This window comes from Haliotis rubra, unplaced genomic scaffold, assembly GCF_003918875.1.
Source record: "Haliotis rubra isolate DU_JTF1 unplaced genomic scaffold, ASM391887v1 Scf1337, whole genome shotgun sequence".
Taxonomy (NCBI): domain Eukaryota; kingdom Metazoa; phylum Mollusca; class Gastropoda; order Lepetellida; family Haliotidae; genus Haliotis; species Haliotis rubra.
The window spans coordinates 98710-115202 of NW_025765267.1; the positions used below are offsets into that span (position 1 = coordinate 98710).

Below are 16493 nucleotides of genomic sequence, written 5' to 3' on the forward strand. Positions count from 1 at the left end.
TCCCGACGACTTAAATCGTTTATGGCATTATGTTATTGTTTAAAAAATCATGAAAATATATATAGTCATATTGAAAGTACTAAGAACGTAGCTAACTTAAGTGTGCTGTCTAATGTGAAGTTTGTGATACGAATCATGCTATTGACGGTGAGAGATTCAAATGCACGCGGGGCGGTGGGTAGCCTAATGGTTAAAGCGTTGGCTCGTCACGCCGAAGACCCGGGTTCGAATCCCCACATGGGCACAATGTGTGAAGCCCATTTCTGGTGTCCCCCGCCGTGATGTTGCTGGAATATTGCTAAAAGCGGCGTAAAACCCAACTCAGTCAGTCAGTCAGTCAAATGCACGCACGTGAGTTTGTTGACATAATGGCTCTCATGGATGTGTCCAACTGAGTGTATTTCTGGCGATCTTGTGGTGATTGCACGTGCGCTTCCAACAGTTTTAGGAAATGTATGAGTTTCAAAACAATAATATTATGTCTTTATAGTCTGTATGTAACTAATCAACTTTAATCTTTAACATTGGGCATATATTTCACATCTCTGGGAATATACTTCTTGTTGGTCATTCACATATTTTCAGCGAATTCATTTAAAATCCCACTCTAGAATATTATGACAGCAAGGTTACACGTATGTTCAGTTTGACAAACATTTCAAAGTAATATTTTAGTGTCTGCTTTGAAATGTAATGTAGCGGGGTTTTTTTTAATATAAATTTTATTTGCATATTCAATAAAACAAATCCCATTTGTGATTATTAAACCCTTTGCAGAAATATAAATGGAAATATAAGGTGAACATCTGGTAATAATTACGTAAGAATATGTCTTTAACAAATATCTTTTTCTACTTCTTTTTCCATTGGAATCAAACAGGAATAGAGTTCCTGTTTGAAGTAGTTCCTACACCAATATGAAATCCTTCCAGAGGGGCATGCTTTATTTACAAAACTGAAGAGAAACAGTAGCACGACATGTTGACAACAAATCCTATTCAGTCGAACGAGGGACCACATTATGCAAAATTGCAAGCCTGACACTGAGAAGTATTGGCATAGGTTTGAAGCTTACAACAATAGGGGCTTGATGCGCTACATCCTGATATCAAATTTTCAATATTAGACTCATAGTGACGAAAAACATTATGTACCAAAGCCTATTCGTCTCCCCTCGCCGCCATCTTTGACGATTTGTATGCCGTTTCGGGATGCTATGACTGCCGTGTTGGGATGCTATGAATGCCGTTTTGGACGCTCGGAGATCGTTCTCGAGCGCCCTTGTAGCTGATACGCGAGGTTTGTTTCCATTTCAAACGATTAGTCTTCCATTACAGATTATTGTTTCGGTTTTAGAGGATATTCTTGCAGTTTTGGAAGTTTATTCTCCCATTTTGGTGATTGTGTTCTGTTTTGGTGTATATGTGTTCAGTTTTGATGATTTGTTTACCGTTTGTATGGTAGGCCTGATGGTAGAGAAAGTAAGCGAGTGTATCCCTGCTGTAGTTTGTCCCTGGTATTTTACAATTCACTTTGTATTATAGGCATGAAATTATAATATTGATAAAGATAGAACTTAGAGTGTGAGGGCACACTCTTGGTCAGAAAAGGAGTCGTATTATAGGCATGAAATTATAGTATTGATAAAGATAGAACTTAGAGTTTGAGGGCACACTCTTGGTCAGAAAGGGGGTCGTATTATAGGTATAAATTATATCATGATTAATAACATCAAGGTAGAAATCCAGTAGCTGGGGGGAAGGTTAAGTTGTTGCAGAACGGATGGAGACGGCACAGCACAGGTTAATGAATAAATACCTTGGTCTGTGAACGTGCTTCTCGAACACCTGGCTGTCCCTTTCTCTGCACTCCTCCCTCGTAACAAATAGTGAACTGTGTCAATATTTTAATTAGTAATCATCTCTTTTTCCCCCTAAGGACTTGCATTGGAATTGTGTTGCATCACCATGTGTGGGATCTGGGCCGTGTTCGGTAGTGATGAAGATGTCTCCGTGCAGTGTAAGGTGTTCCGCAAGGTCGCTCACCGCGGACCTGACGCCTTCAGGATAGAAAAGATCAACCATTTCCAGAACTGCTGTCTTGGATTCCACCGATTGGCCATACTTGATGACGTCAGAGGGGTTCAGCCATTGAGATTGTATACTTATCCTCACATATGGCTGATATACAACGGGGAAATCTACAACTATAAATCAGTATGTCGGTTTACAAATATTTAATAACCAGCCATCATGTGAGATGTTCTAGGTCTATTCATCAAGTATCCATCACGTAGTACCTTCATACTGCAGAAGATTTAACCTTTTCTATAGACTTCATAATTGTTTTAATGTGTCTTCCAAAAGGTAGCGAATCAGCATGGATTTCACCTGAGCACAGACTGCGACGGAGAACCAATCATCCACCTGTATGCCAAATATGGTATTGATTTCCCCGCCCACCTGGATGGGGTGTTCGCCTTCTGTCTTCTCGACACAGCCAACAGGAAAGTTTTCATTGGTCGAGACACGTTTGGAGTCCGCCCCTGCTTCAAGCTTGTCACCGATAGTGGCTTCCTGGCTGTGTGCTCAGAGGCTAAAGGTCAGTAACTGTGTGATACGTAACATGACCCGTTAGATCGGAATGAAAATACTGACAACAAAAGGAGATAAACTTGCACATCTAAACGTCAGCAAAGATTATAGTTGTCCAACAACAGTTCTGGTCAATATGACTTTTGCAAGTGTAGCAGGGCGTGGAGTCATCCCACAGATGACATCCTTACCTTGTCAGCATGCTGACGGGTTAACCTCTTTGGTCATGTGGACAAGGCGTCCGACTTCTGATCAGAAGGTCCGTGGTTCGAATCCCAGCACGGGACTCGGAAATTTTATGGCCGCTACACAAGGTAATACACACTAAATATTGATACCCTAGTTTGTCTCTTAGGCAGAGTATGAATTTAATAGGAGTCAGAGTCAAGAGTGATTTGGCAAGTCTAGATTGCTTCAGATGAAATTCATGACTGTTCTGGACTCCTTTTTGATATTTTGTATATGTATATTTAAATTAAGATAACTGTACTTCTGTCACTAAATGTCAGTCTAATTATTACCCACGAGTATATATAATTAAGATAACTGTATTTCTGGAACTAGTAAATGTCAGTCTAATTAACCACGAGTGCATGAATGATGATTTATGCCGCAACAATCCTGTTATAGTAGCAATTAGGCTGCAAGCAATAAAAAATATGAACACCAAAAAAGAAAACAAGCTTCGACTAATTAACCAAACACTGAACACCACCAGGCATATCCACACCTTAAGAAATTAGAGTTCATATGGATCCCAGCGCATGTTGGCGTGTTTGGTAACGGACATGCCGACCAAGCCGCCAAAGCGGCACTATAACTCACAGATGTCAAATCAAATATCATTGCAAAGTAACTACCAAAATTCAAATTCTAAACTAAACGCAGCCTTCTCGAAAAGTCACTAAAATATTGCTATAAATCTAAAACTATAGTCAGGGCTATAACTAAAGTACACACCGATCAATTACATTCCCACTTCCCAAAGACCCAGGTTCGTTTCCCCACATTTTCTGATTGTCACCCATCGTGATATTGCTGGAATATTGCTAAAAGCGGCGTCAAACTAAACTCACTCACACACAAGAATAGGACAACTACATTATGTAAACAGGGTTTGCTTCCAAATGTCTGACACGAAATACCGTTATAAACCCACAAAACAATTTAGAAAATTCACCCACTCACTCACTCCGTATGCAGGTTTATTCGGATTGAGCCACAACCTTACCGACGAGGCAGCTGACATCGTCCCCGTCGCTCCCGGTACAGTGGAACAGTACGACCTCGACAACAACGGACGAACCACGTTCCAGGAGATGAAACAGTTCCACTCCATTGGCGACAACCCCCTGTACAAAACACCAGTAGATGCCGACTCCCTAGGTAGGAGTAACTTTGAGGATGGATAACAATATATGGATGAACAACTTCTTTATTACAGTGAGAGCTATGGTACGACGGTACTAGAACCTACACCGAAACGTCGATCTCACTGTAAAGAATGTGTTCATCCATATATTGTTATCCTTCCTAAGTGTTACAGCTTCTTAATGCCTCTCAAACAAGGGAAACTTTGGTTTTCCAGTTGTATGCATTTATTGAACTGACGCCCTATAAGTGCCGTCTACAAAACATTTCTATCCACAATTTGGGAAGGTTCCCATCCATTTAAAGTACGGCAAAGAATACCTTTGTATTCAAAACATTTCAAAATACGAAATGATTAATTCTGCCATAAAATCATAAGGATATATCATTAATTATGTAAAGATGGATCCTGAAAGAAAATATTAAATGCCAAAGGTATGGACAAACATATCTTCACATATTGTCTTCAATTGCAAATGGTAGTCACTGTTCAACAGGAAGGGATGTGGCAGAGAACATCCGGGTACTGTTAGAGGCGTCCGTCAAGAAACGACTAATGGCCGACAGAAGGATAGGTTGTCTCTTGTCAGGTGAGTTTTTCTTTGAATGCAGCAATGAGTGCCAGAGTATATATATTACCTGGCTGTTTTAATATACATGTCAGCTTACATTTCATAGTGTTCGAGCTAGTGTTGCCAAAATTAATAACTTTTTGACAGAAAAATAATTACACAAAACAGAAATACAAGGAACAACCTGATATTGCAGTCACTCCATCCTGTGTATGAAAAATAGGATATTAGAAACAAAATATAACAGAACACCACCTTACATACAGTCGACCTTACAGAATGCCAAGAGAAAATCATTGGATTCGACTGCTAAGTACAGCAATGCAATGTGGATGGCAAAATAGAAGACGTTGGCAGTTTTTCTAACAGAAGATTTGCCAAAGTCATTGTATTGAGTCTGTTTCCAGCTTCCCAAAGGCGTCGACGCAGCCGTAGTCACATGAAGGGACGAAGGTCAAATGATATCATTCACTTGGAAGAGTTGCTGCCTCTCCTGCAAAAAAACCCCATTGTGACTGCGCAAAGTGAGAACAAGACTATTCTCTCTGTCATTTAAAGGAATTAAACGACTCCAGCAACCTTTGCTGAGCCCACAATATCGACTAGAGAGTACTGTTCTTGATATTGCTTCGAAGCATTTGGCGAAACAAGAAACAGACTCACTTGAATCAGACAAAGACCACATGTTCCTGATTCTGAAGTTTGCAAACAAGGACATATAATCAGATGTGACTTCTCCATTGTTGACAATAGCAACCTTTGTCAACTGGGATTACAGCTATACAAATCATTATGGATGCTGTCGAAGTATATGCCCAAAAATGAGCCAAACGAAATGAAGAAACCGTGGAATGTCTTTCAGAGTGGGATAAGTCAGGACGTGTTGTTGTCATTGGTAGAATACACAGACTGAAGGGGAAGAGAATTGGAATAAACCCATTCTGTCCCAGCCAGCTGTCATCCAAAGTCTGGCTTCCCTGCATGAGCAGTCTGTAGTTATTCCCACTGACAAGGCCTCAAATAACATAACCCTTATATGTAAACATCATTACATAAATGGTTTGATCAAAGAGCTTGGTATACTTGACATATCAAATAATGCCAAATATAAGGCCAGTATGTTGACTAAGGAAGAAATCTGTCTGAATCAGTCAACACTGCTATCAACATTTGGTGTGACTCTAAAATTTGTTGCTGGTTCAAGCAAATACACCACCAAATCCCTGTCTCAGAGATAACCATAATCCTTAATACTATGAAGGAACGACTTTCTCGATATTCACTTTTTACATTTTTTTGTGACAAGAGGAATTAATAACATGTGAATTCTCAAAGACTCAAAGCATTCGCTTACATTTTTAGAATCTCAGAAACGGACCGAGTGCACGCGCCGTTCTGTAAAAACATTATATTTTTCAACATTGTATACCACTATCCCACATAACAAACTTACATAAAATCTTCATTCCTTGATTCATGGGGCTATTGTAAACAAAAGTGGTGAACAGATATACCTACATATCTATCTTCAGAGGTTCAGGACAATTTGTCAAAAATGAAAGCAAATGTCATTTGAAGTTTACCGAGAACACAATATGTGAAATGCATAACTTGTGAAATTTTGGGGTAAAACATTTCGCCAAGAAGTAGGCATCCCCATGGGCACCAACTGTGCTCTCCTCCTTGCGGATATGTTTCTTTATGCATATGAATCAGAATTTCTGCTTGGGTTGGCAAAATCAAAACATGGTAATTTGGCCAAGAAGTTTAACTTAAGCATCCGAAACATGGATGATTTAATATCGTTCAATAACCATCAAATCGCCAATTGCGTTCTACTGATTTACCCACTTTACCTAGAAATTAAGGAGACAAATGAGACCGCCTGAACTGTTTCATATTTAGACCTATGCATATAGATTAAGAGTGACAAAACTCTCCACTAGGCTGCATGACAAAAGGGATGATTTCAACTTTCCAATAGTCAACTTCCCTTTCATGTCGAGCAATGTTCCAATAGCTCCAGTCTGTGGCGTTTACATTTAACAACAAATGAGGTACAATCGAACGTGCTCTTTTCATCTAGATTTCAAAGAGCGCCATGCCACTCTTGCTCAGAAGTTGTTTGATCAAAGTTACAACATTCAAGGCCTCAGTAAAGCTTTCAAAAAGTTTTATGGTAGACATGTGGAGGAAATTTCCAAATTTGATGCATCAGTGACAAAAATGATGTCCGATGCAATGACTAGCATGTGTTTATGACGGGTGCCACCGGTGGGGCAGGTTACGCGCACCTTTTTGCGAACACCTGGTACCATCACTATTTCATAGTGATTCATAAATACATGCTCTGTCAATCGCTGGATTGTCTGGTTCAGACCCGATTTCTTTACAAACAACATAGTGCAGCTGTAATGCTGCTGAAACAAATATCTGCTCATGAAATAGTCACAACTGTACAATCGGCTCTGCTTTTGGCAAAGATTTCTTATGAATGAGGAAAGAGTTTTGTCGCTTCTGTTATCCTACCACCTCCACCCTTGAAACTGCACTTTGGCAGGGTAGGTATCTCGGTGAAAGAGTACACAGTTAGAATATCTCATTCCGTGTGTGTGTCCTTCCGAAGGTGGTCTCGACTCGAGTCTGGTAACGGCGTTGGTGGTGAAGAATGCCAAAGAACGGAAACTGCCCTACCCCATACAGACCTTCTGTATTGGCATGGAGGGGAGTACGGACATCATAGCAGCTAGGAAGGTGAGTCTTGGAGCATTATATTACCCCATACAGACCTTCTGCATTGGCATGGTGGGGAGTACGGACATCATAGCAGCTAGGAAGGTGAGTCTTGGAGCATTATATTACCCCATACAGACCTTCTGCATTGGCATGGAGGGGAGTACGGACATCATAGCAGCTAGGAAGGTGAGTCTTGGAGCATTATATTACCCCATACAGACCTTCTCCATTGGCATGGATGGGAGTACGGACATCATAGCAGCTAGGAAGGTGAGTCTTGGAACATTACATTACCCCATACAGACCTTCTCTATTGGCATGGAGGGGAGTACGGACATCATAGCAGCTAGGAAGGTGAGTCTTGGAACATTACATTACCCATACAGACCTTCTCTATTGGCATGGAGGTGAGTATAGATATCATGGCAGCTTGGAAGGTGAGTGTTTGAGCATTACATTACCCACCCAGACCTTCTCTATTGGCATGGAGGTGAGTATAGATATCATGGCAGCTTGGAAGGTGAGTGTTTGAGCATTACATTACCCACCCAGACCTTCTCTATTGGCATGGAGGTGAGTATAGATATCATGGCAGCTTGGAAGGTGAGTGTTTGAGCATTACATTACCCCACCCAGACCTTCTCTATTGGCATGGAGGTGAGTATAGATATCATGGCAGCTTAGTAAGGTGAGTGTTTGAGCATTACATTACCCACCCAGACCTTCTCTATTTGCATGGAGGTGAGTATAGATATCATGGCAGCTAGGAAGGGGAGTCTTGGAACATTACATTACCCCACCCAGACCTTCTCTATTGGCATGTAGGGCACATATCATCGATGCTAGGAAGGCTATTCCTTGACACAGATTGATGTTGAACTGTCAGCTCTAACCATGTCTTCCACCATCAGCAGTGATTGACTTAACATGCCATAACCAACATAATGGAAAGGTTAAATAACTCGTTCATACATTTGCATACAAGTGCCACCAAAACGTTGTACCGATGATAGCAAATGAACAAATGATAGCGAATGAATAAATTGTTCGTTAAAATATTGGAAAATGCAACGTTCTTAAAATGATTGACAATACAAAGTTCTTTAAAATATTGACAATACAACGTTCTGAAAAATATTGACAATACAAAGTTCTTTGGAAAATTGACAATACAAAGTTCTTTAAAATATTGACAAAACAAAATTCTTTAAAATATTGACAATACAACGTTCTGTAAAATATTGACAATGCAACGTTCTTTAAAAGATTGACAATACAACGTTCTTTAAAAGATTGACAATACAACGTTCTTTAAAAGATTGACAATACAACGTTCTTTAAAAGATTGACAATATAACGTTCTGCAAAAGATTGACAATACAACGTTCTGCAAAAGATTGACAATACAACGTTCTCTCTATATATTTGTTTTGATGCAGGTTGCCAAACATTTGGACACCGAACATCATGAAATTACCTTCACACGTCAAGAAGCCTGCAGTGTCATAGATGAAGTCATTCGCCACATCGAATCATACGACGGTTCAACCATAAGGTCATCAATATGTATGTACGGATACTGAAAGGGTAAAACCTTCAGCACTGTAATTTTAGATTGAGTAGAGTGAGTGAGTAAGTTTAATTTTACGCCGCATTCAGCAATATTCCAGCTATATGGCGGCGGTCTGCAAATAATCGAGTCTGGACCAGACAATCCAGTGATCAACATCAAGAGCATTGATCTACACAATTGGGATACAATGACTTGTCAACCAAGTGAGCGAGCCTCACCACCCGACCCCGTTAGTTGACTTCTTATAACAAGCACAGGGTGCTAAATACCAATTCTAACCCGGATCTTCACGGATCACCAACCTTAACATATGCACAGTCAGGTTGAAGCTGCACTTCTCTGGTGTGTTACATGACTGTGTGCCAGGAATACAATCAGGTCTGTCACACCACTGCTCTTAATGTCTGCATAGTCTACTCGAGGCAAAAGTACTGTGAGTGAGTGAGTATGTGAGTGAGTGCGTTAGTGAGTTTAGCTTTACGCCGCATTCGGCAATATTCCAGCTGTATGGCGGCGGTCTGTAAATAATCGAGTCTGGACCAGACAATCCAGTGATCAACAGCATGAGCATCGATTTGCGCAATTGGTAACCGATGACATGTGTCAACCAAGTCAGCGAGCCTGACCACCCGATCCCGTTAGTCGCCTCTTACGACAAGCATGGCTTACTGAAGATCAATTCTAACCCGGATCTTCACGGGTCAGATTGAGTAGAAGTGACGACAACATCATGAAGTGGCCATTCTTGTTTTTCTCTGGACCAAACGTCACGAGTTTTATTTTCAGTCAACAATACTTTATGTGTCTAACTACAATGCCCTGATTTTAAAGATATTAATATGTGTCTGTTTTGTAAACAGGCCGGCTAGTTACACTGCGAAGTACGTCTTAATGCCATATGGATAACAACTTCTTGTGTATTGCATTTTGGTGTAGATTCGTACACCGTTCTCAAGCCTAAAGTGTTAATTCTCTATGTAGACAGTTTGATTGGCATTCATTTTGAAATTTGTATGCTCCATTATTGAATCACCAACTTCTAGAATCAAACAATTAATAGTATCCAGCTTTACTGCCCATATTTATCTCATTTTGTACTCTCTTTTTGGCCTGATAATATCTTCAAGAAAACATGGGTCAAAACCGTTCTACGAAAGTACTAGATTGTGTACACGAAGTCATATGTTAGGTGTTATTTCCAGGTTTATACCTTGTCAGTAAGTACATCAGCAAGAAGACTGACACGGTGGTCATCCTGGCCGGTGAGGGGTCTGACGAGCTGGCCCAGGGGTACAGCTACTTCCATAAAGCCCCATCACCTGAGGCTGCGGATGTGGACAGCCGGAGACTCCTGAAGGTCATCCACATGTATGATGTGTTGAGAGCAGACAGGGCCACAGCAGCCTGGGGGTGAGTTAACTCATCATATGGGGTTCCACCCCATCCCACCCTTTTTCAGACATCTTCAAAAGCTTCATTGAGTTTAATGGACACAAATTAAATCAGTTAATGCAGTGTTTAAAACTCCCAAAATTCCAAGCCAGACAGCCGGACTGGTAGCTTTAAATAATTGCCAGTCCGGATACAAACTTGCCTGTCCAGTTTTCAACAATAAAAAAACAAAACAAATTAGGTTTCTGAATTCTTTACTGCATGTATTGTAACGTTAAGGCTAAGGTACATGGCCTGATTTAGAAAATAGAAATCTGTTGCATTTTCTGTCTCACAATCAAGATCAGAAAAATATCTGCCGAAATTTGACCGACCGAGATGAAAATAGACCGTTCCGGACGGTCGGGCAGGCTGGCATTTTAAACGCTGGTTAATGCTACATTTTAAGTGCTGGTTAATGCGGAGACATATATTGTGACATGGAATTTGTTCACGGACAATCTTGTGAATGATATATGTATTTGGACCTGAGAAAGATTGCGTTGGAATGGTCGGCGAAACGCAACCAAGCAGTTGTGAAATGTGAAGGCGCATGACATATTCCATTAAATGACCTGCAGTCTTCATTTTAAAAGGCCAGTCAAACAGACGCTGAGTATTTACACTCAGTGCAACCTTTGGGCTATAGACTGCTCCAGGTATGCTTCAGGTACCTCCCGGTCTGACATTGCTCGACGAGTCAACGTCCACTGAAACAGCATTTACCACGACGTTTTCAATACAACAATGAAGTTATACACCATCCACGTACTAAGCGCCAACCAGTAACGGCCACACGTCAAAGCCGATGGATTCGAACCGAACACCTCCAGCAGGGTCCAGCATTCCTGGAAACAGAGGTGTGAGAACAGTTCGACTACGTTACTGCGTCTACGGCATCAATGCAAGATGCCCATTCTGAAGGAGTACAAAATAAAAGAGACAGGGCGATGTATAAGAGTGCTCCTCTCTTTTACCTCATTGATTCAACGTCACAGAAACACCATTTGGCATTTACGACCGTTATAGACTGGCACTTACAGCGACGTTATAGCCCATGAAGACTGATGGATTGCGCACCTCTGACACAGGTTCCAGCAATCAACCCCTGCAGCCCATACCATTTCTTATAAGAGAGGTGTACTGAGGCAGTGGTGAAAAGCCTCAAGGTTTAAACACTCGCTCTTGATCATGTGAACTTGCTTGTGAACCCCCCTCTTGTGTTGCTGCTCATTTGTACATGCCAGGTGCGCTATTTATATAGACCGATGATCGTTACCATACCTTGAATGATATTTCATTCCATGTAATGACATAGTAAAACGTAGTAAAAGTTTATTTCGAATTCTGTTGTTTGCGTATCATCACTTGTATCATGTGTGTGAGATTTCTATTCACTTGACATCAGTGACGTAGTTTAGCATCGTGTCTTCACAGTGCCCTGGGAGGTGTAAGTCGGGCTCCTGCGACTCTTAACGTATGCTGCAACACATATATATATGCAAGTCTTACACGTCGTTTGCTCTCATTCAGTCTCGAGGTCAGGGTCCCCTTCCTTGACCATCAGTTCACCAGCTACTACCTGTCCCTCCCTGCCGAGGACCGCGTCCCCAGGAAGGGGGTTGTGAAGTACCTCCTCCGGTCAGCCTTTGAAAACATGAACCTCCTGCCCAAGGACATCTTGTGGAGGCCCAAAGAACCCATAAGTGACGGAGTGACAGATGATAAAAGTCCCCTGTTTGTAATCCTTCAAGAATTCTGTCATAAGCAGGTGAGAAAAGACGTATAGTGTATAGATGATACATATCCTGACATAGTATCATTATCTATTGGTAGTTTAATTAGAGATGGTCTTGTCTAGGCGTTGTTTTTGGTGATATCAGAACTTTGAATTCACCCTCTTTAACGGTACTTGTTCGACAGTCGGATTTTAGGCAACTGGAGATAATAACATGCCCCGAAAGTCTCGCGCAAAGAATTGGTGGAAGAATCTGTTTGAATTAATTTTCTGAGAACGAGAACTGGGGTCACCGCGTTATGAGGTTCGGATTCACATCACCAAAGAGGAGTGAGTTAGTCAGGACCCAGTTCAAACTGTCTCATTTCGGTTCGGCACAAGATGAAACTAACTAGTTATAACTATTCTGAACCATAAGGAGAGGCCGTTCGAGAGCTATTGTGAATACTGACTCCCTGAGATGAGCATATTTGATCCTTATGGTTATGGATGTTTGGGACCATATGACATTTGAGAGATCAAAATCGCAAACAAGGAATACTAACTGTTTCTCAACAAGATTTAAAGGTCACATAAACCCTAGGGGGTACAAATACATAAATCACTAACTGGCATCGTTATAAATGAAACCCCGTCATTAAAACTACTCATTTCGACCTTTAATTGACTTAAATCGACCTTTTTGACAACAGTGCACAATTCTCACCCGCGAACGAAATTTCAACCAATCAGAGCGGCGCGTCTCTGTGACGTCATATGAGGAATAGCTTTGAGGGCCGATGCAGAATTCATCTACATTTTAGGGGGTAAATTATCTTGTTTACAGGCTTGTATAAACCTGAAATCGTGACAATTGTTGTGGAAAATGAAAGCTATATGTTCTCACAATCTACTGTCATTTAATTTTGTCTCCTGCTTTGCCTAGTTTCCGAGTTACAACTTGTTTTCATAGACGATTCTGTCAAAATCGATTGGTGTCGTTAGGCCCTATTTGTATAATGACTGATCTAAATTGATCCCATTTCTGTGTTTTTTTACCTCGATATTTAATCATGTCATGTAAAAATCTGTTTGTATTCTCAAAACAGTGTCGGCCCATAAGTTTTCACATGCAATACAGCAATTAATACTCCCTTGTTGTAACCCGTGTTAGGTGGTATAAACCTACATATGTTATTTGTCATCATTCACTTGATGGTCAGTTAATGAATTTATAACAGGTATAATTAGTGGTAACACACTTAGATTACCCGACAAAGGTTCCCATTTGGCATTTCTTGTGTCTGGAGTAAATATTCAACATTATAAACATCGATCAAAGGATTAACCGATAACACGCTGATTGATTAATTACTTTTATCTTACACAGCGGAATTGTCAAAAGGTAGTGTTTATGTATGTAAATTTACTAATCTATACTGAATACACTCTGTCGTGTCGGTGTCTGCGTAAAAACAACGTGCTTCGTTCAAAGGATTAACCGGCAATACATTGATTGATTGCCCATTATTGGCTAACTAAATTACTGTTTTTAAAGAAAGGCGGACATTATGCAATTAGTTGCCAGGTGTGCTATCTTGGGTGACCAATGAGACTATACACCAATACCTGAAAAGATTGATCACTTTTTCGTATATTAAACTGTTAAAAGACACATCATTTGGAACAGTTTTGTGGATATTGATGGATACATTCCTCGAACAAGGTAATGGCCTGATATTGTTCCTATAACTTTAATCTGTTTTAATTTTAATATTTGCATTTTGTTTTTATTCATTTGTCGTAGCATTCAACAGAATCATTGTTTTCGCCGTGAAGTGTAATGAGACAGACAACATACACTAGGGTGTGTGTGCGGATTATGATTCACATTGGCAAACTATAAAATGTCTAGCTATTACAGTTTTGTTATAAATTCACTATAAGTATCAGCAGATCGTCTGCTTTTTATTTAGTTTCAAAATGCATACACGTATGATAACAAACTAATTAGGATTATAAGGCCAAATATAAAGACGTACATTGACTAGTATCTACATACTGGTGAGTGGACATTAACCATGTGAATGTAGCAAGACATTTACCGCGCAGTATTGTCACTTCGACCCCCACCTCGCTTCCGTGGAAGAAATCGTTATGTTATAAGTTGTGTCATGCAAAATCCGTTTGGTTATGATTCCAATACATATTTAACTACGAGTAGAAAGTAGTTTTGATTTTCTAACTTGATGAAAACAAACTATAATCTCATTAATTCTAACAGACTTTACGATTTTCAAAAATGGCGGCGCCCTGTCGGGAACATCCGCCAGTCTGAGGATAAATGCTATTTAGGTTTGTTTTCACCGAGTTACAAAATCAAAACTACTTTCTACTGGTAGTAAAATATTTATTTTATTGATGGCCAATAGGATTTTGCATGACATAGCGTATAACATAACAATTTCTCTCCTGGCAGCGAGGTGGGTGTCAATATAATACTACTTACAATATTATTGTTACTTCGACCACAACCTCACTTCCGAGGAAGAAATCGTTATGTTACAAGTTGTGTCATGGAAAATCTTTATGGTCATCAATCATATACATATTTTACTGCAACTAGTAAGTAGTTTTGATTCTTTAACTTCCGTGAAGCGATCTGAACACAAGTAAGATATCGTTTCAGGCTTCCACAACGCTCGCTTCGCACTCACAAACATAACCCATTTAGCACGAACTGCGGGGTCCTGTGGAAATCTGTGCATGGTGACACCATCGCCCGACCCCTAGGAGCAATTGACGACAAAGCAACGATTCAGCATGTCGTCGTTGATGTCGAGAAATCATCAAAATGATGAGCATGCTACACACTTTCTATACAACTAACTGAAAATCGTTCCTCATATGACGTCACTGCAGTGCTCTGGCGACAGAGTTACGTAACCTGTCTGTGGTTTCGTTGGCGGGCGAGAGAGAAGCAGGCGACTTTTTGGCCACTTTTAATCGCTCGGTATTAATTAACCACAAGTTTTTAAAGAATAAATTTGGTGTTCCGCATAAGACTAACCACAAATCTTTCATATGTAATGGTTAAAAGAGTAACAAAAAACAAAGTTTAGTGGTTCTTTAATCATAATTTCGCGTCTCATTTCGCCTCACTGATCAGGGCGGTGGGGTAGCCTACTGGTTAAAGCGTTCGTTTGTCACGCCAACGACCCGGGTTCGATTCCCCACCTGGGTACAAAGTATGAAGCCCATTTCTGGTGTCCCCCGCCGTGATATTGCTAAAAGCAACATAAAACCTCACTCACTGATCACCTCGTCAGGCAACAAAAAAGTAAGTAAAAGTATATAAAGCCTCAAATCCCTCGATGTTTCAGATCAATGATGAGAAGCTGGAACAGGCAAAATCACTCTTCCCCTTCAACACCCCCAGGACGAAGGAAGCGTTCTACTACAGGCAGGTGTTTGAGAAGTACTACCCCTCCAAGGCAGACTGGGTTCCGTATATGTGGATGCCGAGCTGGACAGATGCTACTGACCAATCGGAAATGAAGTTGACACAGAAAGAAATGAGAAGAAATGTTTATTAAATAATGTATAATAAATAAGATATAGTTATTAATATTTTTCATAAGGGGGCGTAACTCTGCGGATGTGTTATCCAGTACCCACCATTTTCACGCGACCCACAAATCTGTCTGAGTAGCCTGTAAACCTTGTGTATGAATAAGCCACACTTATAGCACACACGAATTAAAAGGGGAAAAAAAGAAAAATTAAAGAAAAAAAAAAAAAGGTGCATATAATATTTTTGTTTCCGATTTGTATGACTTTGCTCGATCCTCTTACTACATGTGACCCGTGAAGATCCGGGTTAGAATATTGATATTCAGTAACCCGTGCTTGTCGTAAGAGGCGATTAACGGGATCGGGTGGTCAGGCGCGCTGACTTGGTTGACATATGTCATCGGTTCCCAATTGCGCAGATTGATGCCCCATGCTGTTGATCACTGGACTGTCTGGTCCAGACACGATTATTTACAGACCGCCGTTATATAGCTGGAATGTTGCCGAGTGCGGCGTAAAATTAAACCCACTCACTCACACACTCACTCTTATTACATGTTACAATAGCAGAAAACATTTTCGGTGGAGATGGAGTTGAGTTGTAATTTTGCACCCGAAAGAAACCTTTGTTGTCTTTAACTGGAATTTGGAAACAACATGGTTGCTGTCGTGACACATTAAATGATACATAGCAGGGGCGGATCCAGAGGGGGTTGAGGGGGTATATCCCCTGAAACAAATTTCCCTGAGGAGCATTTCCCCCTAACCTTTGTACTTCATGATTTATGTGCACCCTCCCTTCTCCAAAATACTGGATCCGCCCCTGCAGAGATACAAATGTAGATAGAGTCGGTAAGAATTTTGTATAAAGTACACGTGAAACTGATACATATGTTCCATCTACAAACATGACAGTACTCTGCTAT

The 16493-nt window shown here is 40.6% G+C and overlaps 1 protein-coding gene across 1 annotated transcript; it reads left to right on the forward strand.

Annotated features, from left to right (window-relative positions):
• The first annotated feature begins 1967 nt into the window (after positions 1 to 1967).
• On the forward strand, positions 1968 to 15667 carry LOC124267767 (asparagine synthetase [glutamine-hydrolyzing]-like). The gene is made up of 9 exons (XM_046702754.1): positions 1968 to 2220; positions 2371 to 2601; positions 3798 to 3980; positions 4463 to 4555; positions 7164 to 7291; positions 8713 to 8839; positions 10049 to 10256; positions 11811 to 12048; positions 15378 to 15667. Exons 1-9 carry the CDS (start codon positions 1968 to 1970, stop codon positions 15588 to 15590), a joined length of 1674 nt encoding a protein of 557 aa, XP_046558710.1. The 3' UTR covers positions 15591 to 15667.
• The last annotated feature ends 826 nt before the right edge of the window (positions 15668 to 16493 follow it).

Bases quoted from the DNA above. Each gene is read 5' to 3' on its own strand.
- LOC124267767 (XM_046702754.1), top strand. From the start codon at position 1,968: ATGTGTGGGATCTGGGCCGTGTTCGGTAGTGATGAAGATGTCTCCGTG. The intron at 2,602-3,797 runs GTCAGTAACTGT...CTCCGTATGCAG, and splicing joins TGTGTGCTCAGAGGCTAAAG to GTTTATTCGGATTGAGCCAC. The intron at 10,257-11,810 runs GTGAGTTAACTC...GCTCTCATTCAG, and splicing joins AGGGCCACAGCAGCCTGGGG to TCTCGAGGTCAGGGTCCCCT.